Below are 21,080 nucleotides of genomic sequence, written 5' to 3' on the forward strand. Positions count from 1 at the left end.
ACACACACACACACTCTCTCTCTCACACTCACCCAATTAAATTTTTTTAAAGTGTGAGAAACAGTATGACTTCGTGGTTAAAAGGAAGAACTCTGGAGCCAGGCTGCCTGGATTTGACTCATGTATCTGCCACCTCCCTGCCTTCTAACTTGGGCGTATGATTTACTCTGTCTCTCTCTCTACTGCAGAGTCCTTGGTTAAATGGGGATGCTTGCAATGTCTGTATGCCAGGATTGCTGTGAGGTTCAAGTGAGCACACAGCAGACACTTAGCAGGGTTCAAGGAACCTGGTCGTTCTTTCTTTCACTGATTGCTCCAGTACATTTACTGTGTTTATGCCTTATAAAGAGACATGACTTACAGCTTCCCAGGGGGCACTAGTGGTACAGAGCCGGCCTGCCCGTGCAGGAGACCCAAGAGATGCAGGTTCAATGCCTGGCTCAGGAAGATCCCCTGGAGGAGGAAACGGCACTCCAGTGTTCTTGCCTGGAGAATCCCACGGACAGAGGAGCCTGGCGGGCTGCAGTCCACGGGGTCGCAGGGAGTCAGACAGGACTGAAGCAAGTTGGCACATGTCTTGTAAAGTCTAGTTGTGTTAAGCTGGCGTGATCAGGGCTGTCTCCCTATGGCAAAAGCTAAGTATTGTCCCCTTGTTTTGTTCCACAGTAGTAGCCTCCCTTCTCACTAACTTTTAGCTGGGTTGGCATAGAACTGTGCAGAGTTAAGAGTAAATTTCTATCTAGAAGTGACCATGTGACTAAATTCTGGCTGTTGGGTTGTAAGCAGATAATGTGTCAGCTGCTTAAAACTGACCCTGAAGGAAGAAGGGTAGTGTGTCTTTTACTTTTTCCTTCTTCCTACTAAAGGGAATTTGGTCCTGATGGCTGGAACCCAAGCAGCGCTGTTGGGTCATTAGATGGCAGGTTGATGATGTACAGCAGGAAGCCTGAGGACCTGAAAACTTCAGGGAGCTGAGAGTTCCCCTGGCAACGCTTTTGTTTCACCGTAGACTTTTGGTAAAAGAAAAGCAAATCTCTGCATTATCTAATACACTTACTACAGAGTAAATCATGTACTAAGGTACATGTACTCCAATGTTCACTGCAGCTCTGTTTACAATAGCTAGGACACGGAAGCAACCTAGATGTCCATTGACAGACGAATGGATAAGAAAACTGTGGTACATATACACAATGGAATATTACTCAGCTATAAAAAAGGAATGCATCTGAGTCAGTCCTGATGAGGTGGATGGACCTAGAGCCTATTATACTGAAGGAAGTAAGTCAGAAAGAGAAAAACAAATATCTATACTAATGTATATTGTGGAACCTGGAAAGATAGTACTGATGAACCTTTGTGCAGCAGTGGAGACACGGACATTGGGAACAGACTCTCGGACATGGCTTGGGGAAGGAAGGAGAGGGCAGGACGTGTGGAGAGAGTAATGTGGAAACTTACGTCACCACAGGTAAAATAGACCGCCAACGGGAATTTGCTGTATGACTCGGGAACTCACACGGCCTCGGTAACAACCTCAAGGGGTGGGAGGGAGGTTCAAGAGGGAGGGGACACGGGTAAACCCATGGCTGATTCATGCTGATGTTTGATAGAAACCAATGCAATACTATGAAGCAATTATCCTTTTCATTAAAAATAAATAATTTTTTTAAAAATCTAGTCTTAGGTAACCCTTTACCCTCCTTGAATTAGACCACACTGCTTGACAAATCTTTGCTTCTAGGCTAAGATTTGCTATACTTCCCCAGCCTCTACTCATGATGGACAAACCCACACACTTCTGTAATGACCCGCACCTTATATGCATGTTCTGAGTGTTCATGGTGTCTCTGGAAGTAAGCCCAGATGGTCGTGTCACTGGTAGGCCAGCATCTAGCATCTTCTCCGTCTGCTATAAGCAGTCTCTCTTTCCTGGTGCATCCTTGCTTGCTGAGTCGCTTCAGTCGTGTCCGACTCTGCAACCCTATGGACTGTAGCCTGCCAGGCTCTTCTGCCCATGGGATTCTCTGGGCAAGAATACTGCAGTGGGTTGCCGTGCCCTCCTCCAGGGGATCTTCCTGACCCAGGGATCGAACCTGTGTCTCTTAGGTCTCCTGCGTTGGCAGATGGGCTCTTCACCAGCAGCGCCACCCAGAAGCCCCTCTTCTCTGGCGTTCTCTCTGAGTCTGACCCTCAGTTCTGCCATTCTCTGGCCCCTACACCACCAGGGCTGTAGCTACTGCCTACCGAATAAAGAATAACTACCCTCGGTAGACCCTCGTTTTGAATACTTCATCTTGGTGGGCTAGCCAGATTTCATGAAAGAATATGATCTCTGGGAAATCAAACCCCAGCTTCACCAGTCATTAACCCCTTAAGTTAAATTTCTGAGCATTGGTGTGCTAATGTGTAAAATAACACATTTGTCTTGCAAGGAATAACCTGTGTAAAGCTCCTAGTGGCCCCCGGAATTAGAATAGCCGTATGTTTCTTTCCAGCAGGGTCTGAAAGTGTTAGCAACGTAGTACATTCTTCTTTTAAAATGTATTCTTTTACTGTTTCTGGACACAGAGATACTTGGTGGCTCAGATGGTAAAGAATCTGCCTACAATGCTAAGAGACCTGGGTTCGATCCCTGGGTCGGGAAAGTCCCCTGGAGAAAAGCATGGCAACCCACTCCATTGTTCTTACCTGGAGAATCCCATGGACAGAGGAGCCTGGTGGGCTACAGTCCATGGGGTCACAAAGAGTTGGACATGACTGAGCATGCACGCATGCATATGGACACTTGATAAATGAAAGATCCCTTCTCCATTTCTTCTCCAGACCTGGTTTTTTTGTATATAAAGTGAGGCTTTAAATGGTCATTTTAAAGCTTACATGCAGGAAGTATGGAGGGCCTCTGATCCCAGACTTGGCACTAAGTGTATAGTGGCTGCTCCTTCTTTATCCCCCTCCAGACTGAGGTCTGATTTTCCTTTCCTATGGTATTGTGATAAAAACTGTAAATCAGAGTACGTTATGTAGAAGGGTTTCCCTGGTGGCTCAGTGACTCAGGAGACTCAGGTTCAGTCCCTGGGTTGTGAAGACCCCCTGGAGGAGGATATGGCACCCCACTCCAGTATTCTTGTCTGGAGAATCCCATGGACGGAGGAGCCTGGCAGGCTACAGTCCATGGGGTCGCACAGAGTTGGATACAACTGAAGTCTCTGAGCATGCGTGCGTGCACATTATATAAAACGACTTTTATTCTTACCTCTACTTAGCTACCCTTTAAAGTCAAGTTCAAATGCCACCTACTCCAATGAGCATCCCTGGGTTGTCACTTCTGCAACACTCACCCCCTCCTACAGCCAGAAGGATAATAATGCAATCAATGGAGAATTGTCAAACGACCTTGGGTGTGATACTTGAGTTTCCCACTATCAATAAGTATAAGTCAACAATATACAAACTTAAGCAGAGTTATAGCTTCTACAAAAACATACTCGGAGATAAAAAAAATTCAGTAACATCAGAAGAGGTCTATTTATTCCAGTTTTTAGACAGCTTAAACCTGTCCCACTGAATTTTCTGCCTTTGTTCATAGGTATGTCTGTGCTCCTTTTTAAATGGTATTCCTTAAAATACACTGTTCATGAATAATCTTTCTAATTCTGTCTGCAACCTGTGCTAACAAGTTTGCAGCAACCAGGGAGCTGTTTTCTCCCAATTGCATTTATATTCAGTGAAAAATCTTTTCAAATATGTATTGGTGCCAAATGACATCTCCTCTGTCTTAAATGAATAATGGCTGGTTTTAATATCTACGACTGGATCTCCCAGTATATGCCCTTACTGCATGCATCTGGGTATGTTTGGTCTGCTTATTAAATTGTTGTGAACTAACCTGTCACTCAAACTCCTAGATGCACTTTTCTGATGAGTTCTTCCAGGGTCCTTTCTTCTTGTTGCAGCTCATTCTGCTTTATGCCATCGCTTATATGCTTGTTTTATGCCACAGTGTTAGGTGGGGTTCCGGAGAAGCAGATCCTCTGTCTGGAGGATGGAGCAGTGGGCCGGTAGTCTCTTGGGCTTGATGACTTCTGATGTTCAAGAACAGTGTTCCAGAGCAGGAGAGCATCTCAGAGTGGTTCTCAGCAACACACAGCAGCTAGGATACAGGTCCTGCAGAAAAGGGTCTGCTGGCACACGACAGCATCAACTATAGTGGCCTGTGACTTGGTTGCTCTTAAGCATGGAAACCACGTCCTGTTGGTTCCTGAGTCTCCAGGAACCTGACCCCGTGTCTCCTACGGGGAAGCCACTGGTTTGTGCAACTGAGTCGCCCAAGATCTGGAGGAACTGCCCCTTGGGTTTGCCACCCATTTTAATCCATTGCCATTTGTAATAGCAGATGCCGTTAAGGGGCTTAGCCAGACCCCTCCCACAGCCCCAAGCAGCAGAGAACCAGGTTATGTGAATGGCAGGAAAAGGACATGGAAGCTCACATTCTGCATTTCAAGAACCCGGGTGCCTTGTCAACGCGAATGCTCTCTAAGGACCAAGTGTTTAAATTCAGAATCAGCAAATAACACCTTAATGTGTGCTTAGTCCTCAGTCGTGTCTGACTCTTTGCGACCCTTTGGATTGTAGCCCGCCAGGCTCCTCAGTCCATGAAATTTTCCAGGCAAGAAAACTGGAGTGGGTTGCCATTTCCTTCTTCGGGGGATCTTCCTGGTCCAGGGATAGAACCCAGGTCTCCTGCATTGCAGGCAGATTCTTTATCATCTGAGCCACCAGGGAAGCCCCAAGTAACACCTTAAGATCAAGTAAATTTATCAGAGAGCAGAATTTCAGTCTGCTCCACTCAGCTCTTAAACGATTTTGTTTCTTTAAATTTTAAAACACAATATATAACACAATGGCTAAACATGAGAAATTATATAAAAGAGTAATAAATGAATAATAAAGGTCTATTTCTCCATCATCTTGAGTTTCATATCTACTCCCAGAGCTAACTACCATTAACATTTTCTTGGATTTCTATCCATAAATTGTAGTAGCTACACAGACATATATATCTATGATTGTACACACAAATGATTACAGTAAATACACTGTTCTCTATTGCTTTTTTTTAAATGGATAGTAGATCTTATAGGCTTTTCTACATCAAGACATCGGTATCTATCCATTTTTAAATGAACGTAAAGGTGTCTTCAAATTTCTCTAATCTGTTCTCTTTTACTGAACCTTTCAGTTCAGTTCAATTCAGTCGCTCAGTCGTGTCCGACTCTTTGCGACCCCATGAATCGCAGCATGCCAGGCCTCCCTGTCCATCACCAACTCCCGGAGTTCACTCAGACTCACGTCCATTGAGTCAGTGATGCCATCCAGCCATCTCATCCTCTGTCATCCCCTTCTGCTCCTGCCGCCAATCCCTCCCAGCATCAGAGTCTTTTCCAATGAGTCAACTCTTCGCATGAGGTGGCCAAAGTACTGGAGTTTCAGCTTCAGCATCCCAGGGCTGATCTCCTTCAGAATGGACTGGTTGGATCTCCTTGCAGTCCAAGGGACTCTCAACAGTCTTCTCTAACACCACAGTTCAAAAGCATCAATTCTTCAGCGCTCATCCTTCTTCACAGTCCAACTCTCACATCCATACATGACCACAGGAAAAACCATAGCCTTGACTAGACAGACCTCTGTTGGCAAAGTAATGTCTCTGCTTTTCAATATGCTATCTAGGTTGGTCATAACTTCCCTTCCAAGGAGTAAGCGTCTTTTAATTTCATGGCTGCAATCACCATCTGCAGTGATTTTGGAGCCCAAAAAAACAAAGTCTGACACTGTTTCCACTGTTTCCCCATCTATTTCCCATGAAGTGATGGGACCAGATACCATGATCTTAGTTTTCTGAATGTTGAGCTTTCAGCCAACTTTTTCACTCTCCACTTTCACTTTCATCAAGAGGCTTTTGAGTTCCTCTTCACTTTCTGCCATAAGGGTGGTGTCATCTGCATATCTGAGGTGATTGATATCCCTCCCGGCAATCTTGATTCCAGCTTGTGTTTCTTCCAGCCCAGCGTTTCTCATGATGTACTCTGCATAGAAGTTAAATAAGCAGGGTGACAATATACAGCCTTGACGTACTCCTTTTCCTATTTGGAACCAGTCTGTTGTTCCATGTCCAGTTCCAACTGTTGCTTCCTGACCTGCATACAGATTTCTCAAGAGGCAGGTCAGGTGGTCTGGTATTCCCATCTCTTTCAGAACTGTCCACAGTTTATTGTGATCCACACAGTCAAAGGCTTTGGCATAGTCAATAAAGCAGAAAGAGATGTTTTTCTGGAACTCTCTTGCTTTTTCCATGATCCAGCGGATGTTGGCAATTTGATTTCTGGTTCCTCTGCCTTTTCTAAAACCAGCTTGAACATCAGGAAGTTCATGGTTCATGTACTGCTGAAGCCTGGCTTGGAGAATTTTGAGCATTACTTTACTAGCATGTGAGATGAGTGCAATTGTGCGGTAGTTTGAGCATTCTTTGGCATTGCCTTTCTTTGGGATTGGAATGAAAACTGACCTTTTCCAGTGCTGTGGCCACTGCTGAGTGTTCCAAATTTGTTGGCATATTGAGTGCAACACTTTCACAGCATCATCTTTCAGGATTTGAAATAGCTCAGCTGTAATGCCATCGCCTCCACTAACTTTGTTCATAGTGATGCTTTCTAAGGCCCAGTTGACTTCACATTCCAGGATGTCTGGCTCTAGATGAGTGATCACACCATCGTGATTATCTGGGTCGTGAAGATCTTTTTTGTACAGTTCTTCTGTTCTATTTTTCAGCTCTTACAAGTAATATTTTTGCCATCATAGATTTCTACCATTACGGAGTAAGTGTTTTTCTGTGTATTTCTTTACATACATGTTCTCAGCACTGTTTTTTGAAAAGATTGTCCTTGCTTCCCAACAGAATAATGGTAATGTGGATGGTCAAGGTGGGTACCAGATACCCTACATCTATACTGAATAATTGTGTTTCTTTTAACTAAGATATGCTTTCTCAGTCTCTGTTCATTAGTTTTCCAGCCTCTTTCCCAGAATGCATCTTATAATCAGAAAAGATAGACGTTGTCATAATCGAAAAAACCTGAGAGTCATTCTCAAGTTCAGGTCATCTTAATGGCAGATTGTAAAAACCACGTTGGCACCTAATTTATGGGACAGACAACTATTATCGGGGTTAGGGTCCTGTGCGGAGCTGGGCTAGCGTGCTCTCCGAAAGCCGCAGCCCGCCGGGCCCCTCAGCGCTGACCGAGGCTCACTGTCCCCTCTCTGCTTGCAGTGAAGTACATGCGCGAGGCCACCCCCTACGTGACCAAGGGCTCGCCCGTGTCCGAGATCGGCTGGGAGACCCCGCCGCCCGAGTCCCCGCGGCTCGGGGCCGGCGCCCCGGACCCGCTGGCGTCGCAGCCGCCGTCCTTCCACCGAGACCGGAGGAACATCCCGCTCAGGATGTGCTTCGTCACCCGCAGCCTGGCACTGGCCGACCCCGAGAGCAGGTACGAGTGGGCAGGCCCCTCCAGCTGGCCCGAGGACCGCGAGCAGTGTGTGTCACGTGCGCCCGCCTCCTCTCTTCCTCCCTCCTCCTTTTTCCTTCTTCCTTTATCCTCGCGAGGAATCTGTGTGTTAAGCTCTCGTTCCGGAAATTGTTGAATCGATGGCGTCAGGATCTTTTGTCTCTTCGCTGGGTCTGCCTCTGCCGGACGCTGGGCCAGTTTCTCAAGCTGTGAGCCTCAGTTTTGGCTTCTGTAAAATGGAAATAATTGAAATCCATACTTCCCTGAGTTATGAAGAGTAAATGAGGAAATCCACGTGAAGTACTTAGCCCAGAGGAGCCTTCCATGAATATAGGCTGTAATACTATGTATTATTGATGTCGGGTGGTAATAAGCGTGGGCTTCCCTAGTGGCTCAGTGGTAAAGAGTCCGCCTACCACGCAGGAGCTGCAGGACTGTTCAGTCCCTGGGTGAGGAAGATCCCCTGAAGGAGGGAATGGCAACCCACTCCAGTATTCTTGCCTGGAGAACTCCATGGACATGTAGTTTGGTGGGCTACAGGCCACGAGGTCACAGAGAGTCAGACACGACTGAAGGGAGTGAGCACGCATGCACAGTAATAAGCATGTCGCCTCCCTGGGGCCCTCATCTGTGCCCTCGGAACGTTCAGGGAGAGGATCTTCAGTGCTGTTTTCTGCTCTGAACCTCTCTTTATTCTCAAGAGAGGAAACAGAGTGGTTTGGATCCAAGTCTAGGATGCCGTTTCCCAACGTCTGTACGTGACTTCTTTGTCACAGGCTAGATACATAAACCAATCCATGGCAATCAGAAGGAGTCCTGGCAAGATGAGCGAATATTTGGGGTCTCTCTTCCCCCCCAAAGTCTTCATCTCCTCTGCACAGAAAATGTACATCTGGAATGAAAAGAAAAGACGTGTAGAAAGGAAAGAGGGAAATGGAGCCAGCGAAGGGGGAATCTTGGTGACCTTTGCATCCACATTTAGATGCTAAAAATAGACAGCTCTCCTGGCCCTTATTTATAACATATGTGGGACAGCTGTGACCCTCCCGAGGAGGAAGTACTTGGCTAGGTTCAGGGCTGCTGGTGGGGAAAACCCAAAGGAAATAGAAACAAGGAGAAAGTTGCCTCCTTGGCTCCCAGCTCGGTGCTTTCTGGTTCTCTTCCCTGTGAACTTAGGCTGAGGAAGCTGCCGGCCCTTCTGACCCCAGCCAGCTGCCGTCTCCTTGGTCAGGGGTCAGAGATGGGCCTTTGTATGAGACAGCCCGGTCCCCGCAGAAGAGAGGAGGCGGGGAGGGCCGTTCCGAGGGGGCCCCGCCTGCCCGGTCCGCACGCCTGCTCCCTTCCTGCTGCCTCCCGGGCCGCAGCGGGCGTCCTTCGCACTGACTTTCCTCCTCCCTGACTTTTTTACCCACCCAGTCAGAACAAGTCCCTTCTCCCAGGAGTCTGAGGTCTGAGATTTCAGGTCTGATGAATTCATAACTTACCCGCTGCCGGTCTTGTGCCGGGCAGCATGCTGATCACTTTAGCCCGGACACTGCAAAGCGCCCGCCTTCGGGTGTGCCCAGCACACAGTTTTGCGTTGTTTTTAATGGCCTATCTAGGGTTGCAGAGAGATCTGTGAATTAGTTGCCACATTGACTAGTTGGGAAATTTCACGTTAAAAAGCCAGATTTCTGCTTTTCTAGTAAAATTAGAAGATCTAATGGTATCCTTAGGCCTACATTGCTGCAGGCAGGGCTCTAATCTGTAGCAGCCCAGAAAAGACTTCTCCTTCCAAAAGAGAAGGAGCTCTTCTCATCAGTCCTAATACCTTACACTTAAGGGATTCAGTGCATCACCTGACCTGCCGGGGTGTTCAGTTTCCACCTAGTCCTTGAATTTGTAACCATGCTTAGACCTCTGCATCTCAGTCATCATCCCCATTCCACAGATAAAGATAACTGAGGCTCAGGGCTCATATAAGTCCCTGTCTTCATAACTAGTATGTGATACAACTGGGCTTTCATCTTGTTCCCATAGAATGGGTGACAGTGTTAGCTTACCATTACCAGAAAAATACAGAGACTAGAAAACTTGGGCTATCGTAGAAGTGGTTAATGCACTGGGGAGAGGGTTTGAGACAATGTCTAGGGTTCCTTTCAACTGTGGACTTACATGCTATCACATTTCTCCCAAGCATTTAATTACCTTTTAAAGAATCTTTGGAGAGACATCAGGCTTTAGTTCAAAAAGTTTATTAAGGCAATGGCACCCCACTCCAGTACTCTTGCCTGTAGGATCACATGGGCGGAGGAGCCTGGTGGGCTGCTGTCCATGGCGTCACGAAGATTCGGACACGATTGATCGACTTCACTTTCACTTTTCACTTTGATGCATTGGAGAAGGAAATGGCAACCCACTCCAGTGTTCTTGCCTGGAGAACCCCAGGGACGGGGGAGCCTGGTGGGCTGCCGTCTATGGGGTCGCACAGAGTCGGACACGACTGAGCAACTGAACTGAACTGAACTGATAGTTTATTTACAATGTTGTGTTAATTTCTACTATATAGTAAAGTTATTCAGTTATATTATACATATATACATTCTCTTTAGTATTCGTTTCCATTCTAGCTTATACCAAGATATTGAATATAGTTCCCATTTTTTAAACTTTTATGTTGGTGCTCTTCAACTTGATCTCTGGTAAGTATACGTAGGGCCTCCTACGAGGTGAGGGAACGTCTGTCCTCTGGAGTGTGAGAACCAGCAGGGCGTGACTGCAGACGAGAATCCAGCTAAGCCAGAGGGTCCAGGAGGGGATTTTGGTCCAAAGAGATCCAAAACAGCTGACAGTAAATTAACCTTTCACAGTAAATCCATATATCATGTCACCATGATGTAAACTTTACATGTCTTATAATTTTTTCAATTATACCTCGGTAAAACTAAAAAAAAAAAAACTAGGTGACCCTGGTTAAATAAGAGAAGAAAAGAAGAAAGCAATAAATACTTTGTGAAACTCCAGTCACATGCTAGGCAGAGTATATTATACCATTCAAAAATACGGACTTTGCAAGACTTTCTTGGTGATTCAGTGGTTAAGGCTTTGAGCTTCCAATGCATGAAATGCAGGTTCAATCCCTGGTCTGGGAACTAAGATCACACATGCTGTGTGGCACAGTCAAAAAAAATTTTTTAAAGAAATATGGTATAGGGCTGGGCAGATTATACACGGCAAATGAAAACTAACAATGAAAACAAAAAGATCATCAGTCTCTCTTGATATATGACACGGTAAAGTGCAGACTGCAAAAGCGCAAAACAGGACACAGAAGGACTGATTTATGCTTAAGGTCAGAGTTCACAAGGAACAGATTTTTCAGCAGTTATGAACGCACATCAAGTAATAGAGCAGCAACCTCTACAGCAAAATCTGCATAAAATGCAAGAAGAAACAGAAAACACTAATATTAAGTTCAACATACTGCTCTCAACCCAAGACAGGGCAGTTGGGCAGAAGATAAACAGACGTACAAAAGCCCCCACGTGCAGAATTAAGGAAGGTCTGGGTACATCACAGTCTTTGTACCCTGATAATAAAGAGTACAGTTTTCTTTTCAAAGCCACATAGAACATTCCCCAAATTAACCACAGATTAAGTCACCAAAAATTCTGTAAATTCCATAGAGCAGAAATAATGCAGACAACATCCCCTAATGATTGTAGAATGAAACTAGAAAGTCAGTAACAAAACCAAAGCCCAGAAAGCCTTTCTTCATGGATTTTTAAAAAGCTCTCTCTGAGATAAACAGCTCTTGGGTTAACAGGGAAATAGAAACTGGAAGTGTAGCTGTTTAAAAAGTAATGAAAATAATGCGTATATTAAATATAAAAGGGAAAGAAGGGAAAAGAGAGGGTGTTGACTTGTATCAGCTAACTCTATGGTGGAATCTTAGCTCCATCACTTATGTGTGAATTTAAGTATCTCATTTGATCCAAATTCCCTTAGGTCGCAGGTGCTCTAATCTCTGTTTTAGATGCCTGTGCGCACTCAGTCGTGTCCGACTCTCTGCGACCCCATGGACTGTAGCCTGCCAGGCTCCATGGGATTCTCCAGGCAAGAATCCTGGAGTGGGTTGCCATTTTCTTCTCCAGGGGACCTTCCCGACCCAGGGGTCAAACCCTCGGCTCCTGCATTGGCAGGCAGATTCTTTACCACTGAGTCCCCTGGGAGGCCAATCTCTATTTCATAGACAGTGAAATTTAGTTCAGAAGCAAGAACTGAAGCCAACAGGAAATCTGGGATTCAGACCCAGGCCCGGCTGACACCAAGCTCAATTTCTTAATCAAGGTACCCCGTTGCTTCCAGCTTTCAGCACCTGCCGGGGCAGCCCACCTGACCTGTAAGTACCACGACCAGGAATTAACGGTCTCCTGGCTGCTGAAACCTCGCTTCTCGGGGCTAATCCCCTCGGCTGGTGACACACAGCTACTTAGCGTTTGCATTAAAAGCTCTAATGTTCAATTTCTCAAATCAAAGCAGCCTTTGAACGGCAGGTAGCATTGCTGCTCTCTCCGTGGAGAAGGTCGCCCAGCAGGCACTGAATCCACAAGAATGTGTCGCTGCCAGCGCTGCTTGTCAAGGACTGCAGTAGTTTTTCTCTTTGAATTCCACCTCTTAAATGTCTCTTGTGTTTCATGGTCCCCTCTTTGCCTTCATGGCCACTGCCCTCGTCCAGGCCCAGACTGTCCCGCATCCTGGAGACCACGATTTCCAGCCTCTGGGCTGAGGGTCTGAGGATCCATGGCAGCGTCAGGTTGGAAACAATGGGCAGAGCAAATGTAACGCGCTTACTCGTCCTGGAACCATCCTGCCGCCACCCCTAGCCCGTGGAGAATTGTCTCCCATGAAACCGGTCCCTGGTGCCAAGAGTGGGCTCCACTAGTCTGCGCTATTTGGGCAGATTTTTACTGGATGCTTCCCTGGGGGCTCGGATGGTAAGGAATCTGCCTGCAGGGCAAGAGACCCGGTTTCAATCCCTGGGTCGGGAAGGCCTGTGGAGGAGGGGATGATTACCCTCTCCAGTATTCCTGCCTGGAGAACCCCATGGACAGAGGAGCCTGGCGGGCTACAGTCCACGGGGTCACGAAAGAGTTGGACACACTCGCAACTAACACTTTGACTACTTTCCGAGTTTCTAGTTTGCCCTCTGACATCCCCGACATCTGCCCTACTCACAGCCAGCCAAGGGAGTGTGAAGCATGCAGAATCTGTCCGTGTGGTCAAAACGGCTTCCTGTCGCCTTCACTAGAATTGAAGCTCCTCGGCACTGTGATTCTGCGCCTCTCCTAACTGTCCGGCTCTGCTGCTCCCGTCGTTTGCAGCCAGGAGCCCTTAAACACCCATGCCTGGCCTGCGCTCGCCTCCCTGACAGCTTCTGAGCACCCTTCAGCCTCAGCACGCATGCCTTGTGTGGAGATCCGTTCATGACAGCGTTCTTTATAATGACTTAGGATTGTTGTTTCTAACATGATAACCCAGTTCCTAAAGCCAGAAGACCCTTGAGGTCTGGGATGCCCCGTGCTTTTAATATCCCAACTTTCTAAAAATTGTTATGAAGAGAGATAAGCAGCAAGTGATAGAGGACATGGAGGGAAATATTAAGAGAAGGTGCACCTGAGTACTCATATATCCTTGGCACCATTGCTCATTTTCCATGTTTTCTGTAAATTTGAAATTATTTCTTAAAAAAAAGCTAAAGACCTGCACACTGGCAAAAAATCTCAGCTTTCTAGAACATTGCTTGATCCAAGAAGGCATTCAAAAATATATGATATGTTAATAACTGATAAATGGCATATTTATCTGCCCATTTGGAGTATTCTTAACTTTTCAGAAAGTTCTTTTTAAAAAATCTTTCTCTAAATAGTCTTGGGAATAAGAGGAAAAACACCATTCTATCCTGCCAGGCTCAGCAGACTTAAATCAAGAGAGTTAATTACCCAAGCCCATTTCTGGGTTAAAAGCAGACGAACCAATAGGGAGGGTGGGGTACAGAACTTTGCTGTGACTCTGTATAGTGCTAACAGTAACAGACCCTACAGTAGATCTTCACGGTTAATTTGTGGAGCAGGGCACCAGTGTTTCTGTTTAAAGATTTCTTTGTGTGTCTGTGGTGGCTCTTCCTGGCTGCATGCGGGGTTTCTCTAGTTGCGGTGGGTGGGGGCTCTTCTTTCCTGTGGGCGTGGGCTTCTCACTGCAGTGTCTCTCTCGTGGGGCGTGGGCTCTTGGTGTACGGCCTTCAGTAACTGCTCATGGGCTTAGTTGTATGTGGGAGATCTTCCTGGACCAGGGATCAAGCCGCATTGCAAGGTCGATTCTGAACCGCTGGACTGCCAGGGAAGCCCACAGCACACACCAGGGATCGAGCCGCATTGCAAGGTCGATTCTGAACCGCTGGACTGCCAGGGAAGCCCACAGCACACGCTTTTTGTGAAAATCAGTGTACATCTCTGTTTACTGCATACAAGTGAAAAATTCACAGAAACGTTACTGTGGCCCAAATGGAAGAGCTCACTCAGCACGCCATGGTTCAGAGGGTATGGTCTGATAAATCCTGTAGTGTGCACGGATTCGTTCCTTCAAAGTTCTCTCAATGATGTCACCGCAATTCAGCACCCAGACTTCAGTTCAGTCGCTCAGTCGTGTCTGACTCTTTGCGACCCCATGAACCGCAGCACGCCAGGCCTCCCTGTCCATCACCAACTCCCGGAGTCCACCCAAACCCATGTCCATTGTGTCGGTGATGCCATCCAGCCATCTCACCCTCTGTCATCCCCTTCTCCTCCCGCCTTCAATCTTTCCCAGCATCAGGGTCTTTTCAAATGAGTCAGCTCTTTGCATCAGGTGGCCAAAGTATTGGAGTTCAGCTTCAACATCCTAGACTTCAGCCAGAGAGAATCAGAAACCTCATTAGAGACACAGTACATCCATCTCCAATGTCAAGGGGTGGGTACATGTTAACCAAACAAGTCAGGATTCACTTGTAAGGCAGTATGATTGTCAAGCAGATGGAAACACTCGTATAGGAGGATCGTCATGTCCCCATTAGGGGCAGGCTGTATTGGAAGACCAGTGTAAATAATAAGCAGAACACCAGAACTCCAAGTGACAAAAACGCTGCAGAGTTTCGAGGCAACCTAAGCAACGCATTCTTTCTGCATAGGCCAGCTCTGTGAGAAATTCAACTGTCACCAAGGTTATCAAGACAAGGTATGCCAATCGACCTTAAGAAATGTATTTCAGGTGAGGAAGCTGGAAGCCGTGCCTTCCCAGATCCAGAGGTCTTTGCCAAGTGTCAGTTGCTCTCTCTGCGCCCCCATGGACTGTAGCCCACCAGGCTTCTCGTCCATGGATTCTCCAGGCAAGAGCACTGGAGTGGGCTGCCCTTTCCTCCTCCAGGGTGGCTGTTATACCAGTCTCTGCTCCACTGGGACTGCCGTCTTCTGGGTCTGTGTGTAGACGGGCCGGGTTCCCCAGGCGGCTCACCCTTGCTGTCTTAGATTCACCTGGGCTTATTTCTGATGGGATCAGAACAGCGGACTGAGTTTTTCTGATGTAATTAAATCATTTTCCAGTCCTGGCGCCCTGAAGCTGCTCCCCTATCTCCTTGTTCAGAGTTTTAGATGATTCCAAATACTTCAATTACACGTTTATAAACAGATGGTCTTTCAGCCGCTCCCCTGCAACAGAAGAGTCACCATTTTTCCTGGTTTAGCCTTATTTTCTCCGTTTTCCACATTGTTTCCTTGTCCCTCTCCATCCTCAGAGCTTAGGTAAGATTCTCAACTGTATTCTTTACACTTAGAAGACGATTGGGACTTGCCTGGTGGTCCAGTGACCGAGACTCTCAACTCCCAATGCACGGGGCCCAGGTCTAATCCCTGGCTGGGGACGCAGATTCCCACATGTCACAGCTAAGGTGGGTTTACACGCCACACCAAGGTGCCACAGCTGAGACTCTTCACAGCCGATAAATACATTGATTAAAGTAAATACTTTCTTCAGAAAAGAATACTATTGAAAAGTTCCCTGCCAGAGTACACAGTAGTACATCCAGAGTATCGATTCGTGAGGTAGTATAGCCATCTTCACTCCACAGTGAGTCCTTGTTTGTGAACAATGTTTCTCCTGGAAGGAGGCTCAGGAAGCATGTATTTTCTTGCTTCTGTTTTCCTCACTCTTGGTTGGACACATCCTGGTGGCCTCATAACTGAAAATATCACCAGCAGATCATGATTGATGTTAACATTTTGGAAACAAAGAGAAAATGTAAAATCAATTTATAAGGGTGCTGTCGTAAGTGGACACAGTTTAAGCATCTGAAACAGAGGCCCAGATTAAAACCATTATCAATGAATAAAACTGTGGTGTCGAAGTTAGAAAATATGGGTTTGAATCCCAATTCTGTCGCTTATTCCCTTCAACTTTAGGCAAAGTATCTAATCTCTCTGGTTCCCAGGTTCCTTATCTATAAGATGTGCTTTATTTTAAAATACTAACCACATAAGATTGCTGTGATGATTAGATGACTTAATGTAGATATCCGGGCAGCGTAACCATGGCATAAACGTAGCTTTCAACCAAAATATCCTCATTCCTGGGTGCCGGAGGGGTGGGTGGGAGTGTGGGGGTTCTTTCCAGCAGAGAGGAGTTTCTGGGTCATCTCACCAAGCTGCTGAGCAGAAGTTATTTGTAAGACATCCTTTCACAGAGGGTTTTAGCCTGTTGAAACGAATGGCTCTCTGCAGAAAGGTCAGTTCCAGTTTCCTATCTCCTGGGCTCACCAAATCTTAGCTGTCATCTGTGTATCTAGAAAGACTTCTGCCCACCCAGCATTCCCGGCCACCACCCCACCCACAGCCTGGTTCCAGGGGTGCGCATGGTCAGCTTGAATGCTCATCCCTTAGTTTTCAAGGCTCTCCTACCCTTTCTTTTAATACCTAGGAGTTGCCTTGTCTTTCTTGCCAGCTTAGCATTACATTAGAACCTAAGCAAGCCAGCTTGTCCCATCACCCTGTACCCCACGTGTCCAGGTGTTCACTGCAGAGGGTCTCCGCGTTGGCACTGACCAGCTTTGTGCTGGAGCTGGACGCCTCCTCGCAGGACTACGGAAGTGTGTGGTCGGTCGTGTGTGTCATGAACAGAAGCCAGTGTTCTAGTTTTCATCCTGTCTAAAAAAATAAGTTAAGCTTTACTGTCATGTGGAAAACTGAAGCCCGACAAACGAGTGCCAGCCTCTGAACGGCCCACCGCTTTCACCTGCCAGGGCTCCCCCACCGCCTAGAGTGCCAGCTGGGCCACGCTTATTGTCTGCCTGTGCCTGTCCGTTGATCTCCCTTCTGTCTGCTCTTGTTTCCTGCTCCCTTTTGGCTGCACTGGGTCTTCCTTGAGTGTGCAGGCTTCTCGGGCTACGTAGCGTGTGGTCTGCAGTGACGGGCCCCGTGTCTGAGGCAGGAGGGCTGAGGCACCCTGCAGCGCGTGGGGTCTTAGTTCCCGACCAGGGGTTGAACCCACATCCCCTGCATTGGGAGGCGGATTCTTAACCACCTGGACCACCAGGGAAGCCTCTGGTCTTGTTTCTTATTTAGACAAGTCCAGTGAAATATTTTGTTACTGTAGGAAAAATGTGCATAAAACAAGAGATGGCCTTGGTGTTTGTTTGACTGTGCTCACATCCTGCATTTGGGAAATATAGAGAATTGAATATAAACTCTGTTTCAGCAAAAGATGGTTGGGAAGGGGGCGTTCAGGGAGGTTGGGCTGAATTAGTCAGAAATCTGACATAGGAAGTCCTAATCAGTTACATATGCGTGCGCTTAGTCGCTCAGCCATGTCCGACTCTTTGCGACTCATGGACTATAGCACACCAGGCTCTTCTGTCCATGGGATTCTCCAGGCCAGAATACCAGAGTGGGTTACCATACCCTCCTCCAGAGGGTATTCCCAACCCAGGAATCGAACCCAGGTCTCCACATTGCAGGGGATTATTTACTGTCTGAGCTTCCAGGGAGTTTTTTATGTAATTTTATTTGTCTGTTATTGGCTGGGTCTTCGCTGCTGCGAGGTCTGCTCTTTAGGTGCAGTGCATGGGCTTCTCGTCGCGGTGGCGTCTCTCACTGCAGCCTTGTGTGGACTCCAGGGTGCGTGGTTTCAGTAGATCCACCCCTGTACACAGGCTCAATAGCTGTGGCACTCGGGCTTAGTCACTCTGCAGCCTGTGCGATCTTCCCGGATCGGGGATTGAACCCATGTCTCCTGCATTGGCAGGTGGATTCTTTGCCACTGAGCCCCCAGGGAGGCCCAGTTACGTGGTTTTTAAGGGTACGCAGTGAGACGAAGTCAGGCGGTATGCCTCTTAGCATTCATGACAGGCCTAAGAAAATTTGTAAGACACTCCCTTTTTAAAGTAATTTTAAATGAAACTTTAAATATTAACAAAATAATAAAGGCAGATAGTTTAAAAATCAAGTAAATCTAAAGGATTTATTTTATTAAAAAAAGCAATATGTTTTATCATTAATCTGCAGCCCCTTTGTAAACTAATCCAGAGACTCATGTCTGGGATCTGGGAAATTTTCTTTTATTATTTACTGGATAAAATTCTCCTGTTTCCTTTGCTCTCTCTCTGCTTCTGCTGTTGGAAGAGTATTGGGCCTCCTGGATTGATTTTCTAAGTCTATTTCTTTCTCTTTATCGTGTTTTTTACTTTATTTTTTGACCTTTCTCACGAACGTGTCCTGTTTACATTTCAGCTATTGTATTTTAGCTCTTTTTGTTCTTTGAATGTTCCTTTTATTAAGAGAATTTTGTTCTTGTTTTGCGGGTGCCAAATTTTCTCTTCTTGTAGAGTATCAGTTCATTTAGTTTCTTTGCATCTTTGCTTCTCCAGTTACCTTGTTCTGTCTGTTCCGATTTCATCTTTCTTGCTGGAGGTTCTCCTCAAATGTCTGGTGACCGTTGCTCTCAGCTCTTTTTACACAGAGAGACTAAGAAGCCTGTTGAAACCTGTGTGCGTCTGGGGTGGGGCTTAATCATTGGTGAGAATTCAGGTACAGTTGTTACTTGGTGAGTCCGTGGTTCTGAGACCCCTTCCGATCCTGCACATGTTGGCGTTTGGAAGTGTGAGTTACTTTAAGGGAGAACCGTCCGGTCTCTCCGCGAGTCCTCTGAGTGTCCCACCACTCAGCTTGCAGAACTCATGCAGAGCACTTGTTCTAGCCCTGCGCCAACCCCGGCCCTCTCCCTGGAGGTTCCGAGCCCTGCATGTTTGCAGAGTCGGGGCTCACATGTCACTGAAATCCTGTCTTCAGCCCTCTAAGTTGTATCATTAAATTCCTTGCCTCTTTCTCTACTCCATATCAGTTACCCGGCTCCACTGCTGTCTGTATTTCAAACACATATTGAACTCTTGCCTGTCTTATTTTCTTGTGGGTTTTGTATGTATTTTGTGATCTTTTTACTGAGATCTTTTAAGGGAGAAGATATGATCATGGGTGGCCAAGCTGCTGTTTTTTCCCTAATAAGAACACTTGCATAACTTGCATCTTTGCATACAACAGACACTAAAGGCTCACTTTAATGAGCTTAAACAACATTTTCATAGTCTTGTTATTTTTAAGAAAATCAGTTTCCTTCATAGATACACTTCAGTACTGTATTCATCCTAATTATCATACATTGTTAATCAGTGGGAGATGAATTAGTAAGGCTTCCCTGGTAACGGTAAGCAAGTTACAGAAGGGAATTTAACTATCTTTAGTTAGCCTTGAGAAAGAGTTGAGGAGAGGGCTCTCTGGGTATGATTCTGTGATTTCATCAATACACAGTAAAGTGAGTTCATCTGAATCCATTCCTGTTCCTCTAAACACTGTTTCGGGAAAATCTCAGTTTCCCCTTTCCTAAGAGCACTTTGAGACATTGAACTTGACCATCTGGGTACTGAGAGATTTCTGCTGATGTTGACTCTCAATATTTAGGTCTTGATCCTTTGTTCTTGATATATTAATTGAACTCTATTTGGTTTGCAAAAAGCTGCCCCAGGATTTTCCAGCTGAGATAATGAAGCCTCTGAAAATAACCCCAATGGTCTCATGCAGGCATTCTCGGTTCAAGCAGGCATCTCCTACCAGGGTGTGGGGACAGGGAGAGAGGGGAAGGTTCAGGAGCAGTCCCTGCCTTCCTCCCTTCAACGCACACATGGAATTGTACTTTCCTTAGTAGAGGATGGGCTTGGGGCACAGAGGGCTGCAGGCACATTCAGAAAAACACCCACGTGGGCATACGGGGCCTGTCTGTTGGCAGACACCCCTCTGTTTCTAAACAAGGCTCGAATGGGATTTGACATTGCCAGTCCTTTAGTACCTGGCTGAGGTTTCTTTCCATTTTTATTTTTTAAAAATTTATTTATTTATTTGACTGTGCCAGGTCTTAGCTGTGGCCCACAGGATCTTCAGTCTTCATGGGAGCATGTGAGATTGGTTTTTGTTTTTGTTTATTTTTAAGTTGTGGAGTGCAAACTCTTCACTGTAGCATTTGAATCTAGTTCTCTCACCAGGGGTTGAACCCAGGCCCCCTGCACTGCACGGTGTCTTAGCCACTCGGCCACCAGGGAAGTCTCTGTTTCCTTTTCTTAATTTCAACTTTTAAATGAGTAGGTTTTGGTTCTTCTTTGCTAGATACTGAAGCTACAGCAGTAATAGATAGAGTTCTTCCCCAACACAGCTCACCATCAGGCGGGGAACAAGGACAAGGACACTGGACCCCTGAGCAATTCCATGGAAAGACACTGGGGAGACGAAGAGGGCTGTGGGAGCTGCCTCTCAGGACAGCTGCCTAATCCAGAGTCCAGGTTTTGGACGGGGTAGGCGGGAGCAACGGGGAATGATTGTCAGAGAGGGTGATGTCTGTGCGGAGACACGACTTATAAATCAGAAGTTAGTTAGGCCAATGGTTGGGGTAGAGAGGCAGAGAAGGGATTCTTGGCAAAGGAAATAGTACGAGTCTAGGCACCAAGGCAAGAAAGAGTTAGTTCTGTGGCAGAACTGGGAGAAGTCAGTCCTTTCTGGAGCTGTTGATGGGAAAACCATGTCAAGAGTCTGGAAAGGCCAGCACAATCGGGGTAAGCCAATTTATGGTTGGACTTTATCCTGGAGGGTCTGGAGCTGTGGAACAACGTAACAGAGACAGGCCTCACAGTGAAGTGTGGATGGAGCAGGGCCAGGGCTGGAGGCCAGGGAGCCAGGAGGGGCTCTTGCGGAAATGGAGACAAGAAATAATCCAGGCAGCTACTAGAGTAGGACAGAGGCACTGAAGAGAAGCTAGATGAAGTTGAGAGATTTTAAGAGAGAGAATCTGCAGGAGGTCACGATCAAGCGGGCCCGGAGGCATGAGGTGGAAGAAGGCATCCAGAGCTCACCATGGACATGGACGAGGTGACACATGCTGGTTCCCCGATTCCTGCCATGGCATTGCGGACAG

General features: G+C 46.6%; 1 protein-coding gene across 4 annotated transcripts in view; it reads left to right on the forward strand.

Annotated features, from left to right (window-relative positions):
• Window positions 1–21,080, forward strand: part of SNTB1 (syntrophin beta 1) — a 251,180-nt gene that overhangs the window by 105,066 nt on the left and 125,034 nt on the right. For 3 of the 4 annotated variants that reach the window (XM_086335685.1, XM_086335688.1, XM_086335686.1), the window contains exon 2: window positions 7,328–7,544. In XM_086335685.1, coding sequence (XP_086191811.1) covers window positions 7,328–7,544 — 217 coding nt within the window. Of the gene's footprint in view, window positions 1–7,327; window positions 7,545–12,781; window positions 13,151–21,080 lie in introns of those variants that run through there. The other variant, XM_086335687.1, reaches the window with a different exon arrangement.

The sequence above is a fragment of the Bos grunniens genome, chromosome 14 (genome assembly GCF_055505025.1).
Source record: "Bos grunniens cultivar Pamir isolate PY7600 chromosome 14, Bosgru_T2T1.0, whole genome shotgun sequence".
NCBI classification, from domain to species: Eukaryota; Metazoa; Chordata; class Mammalia; order Artiodactyla; family Bovidae; genus Bos; species Bos grunniens.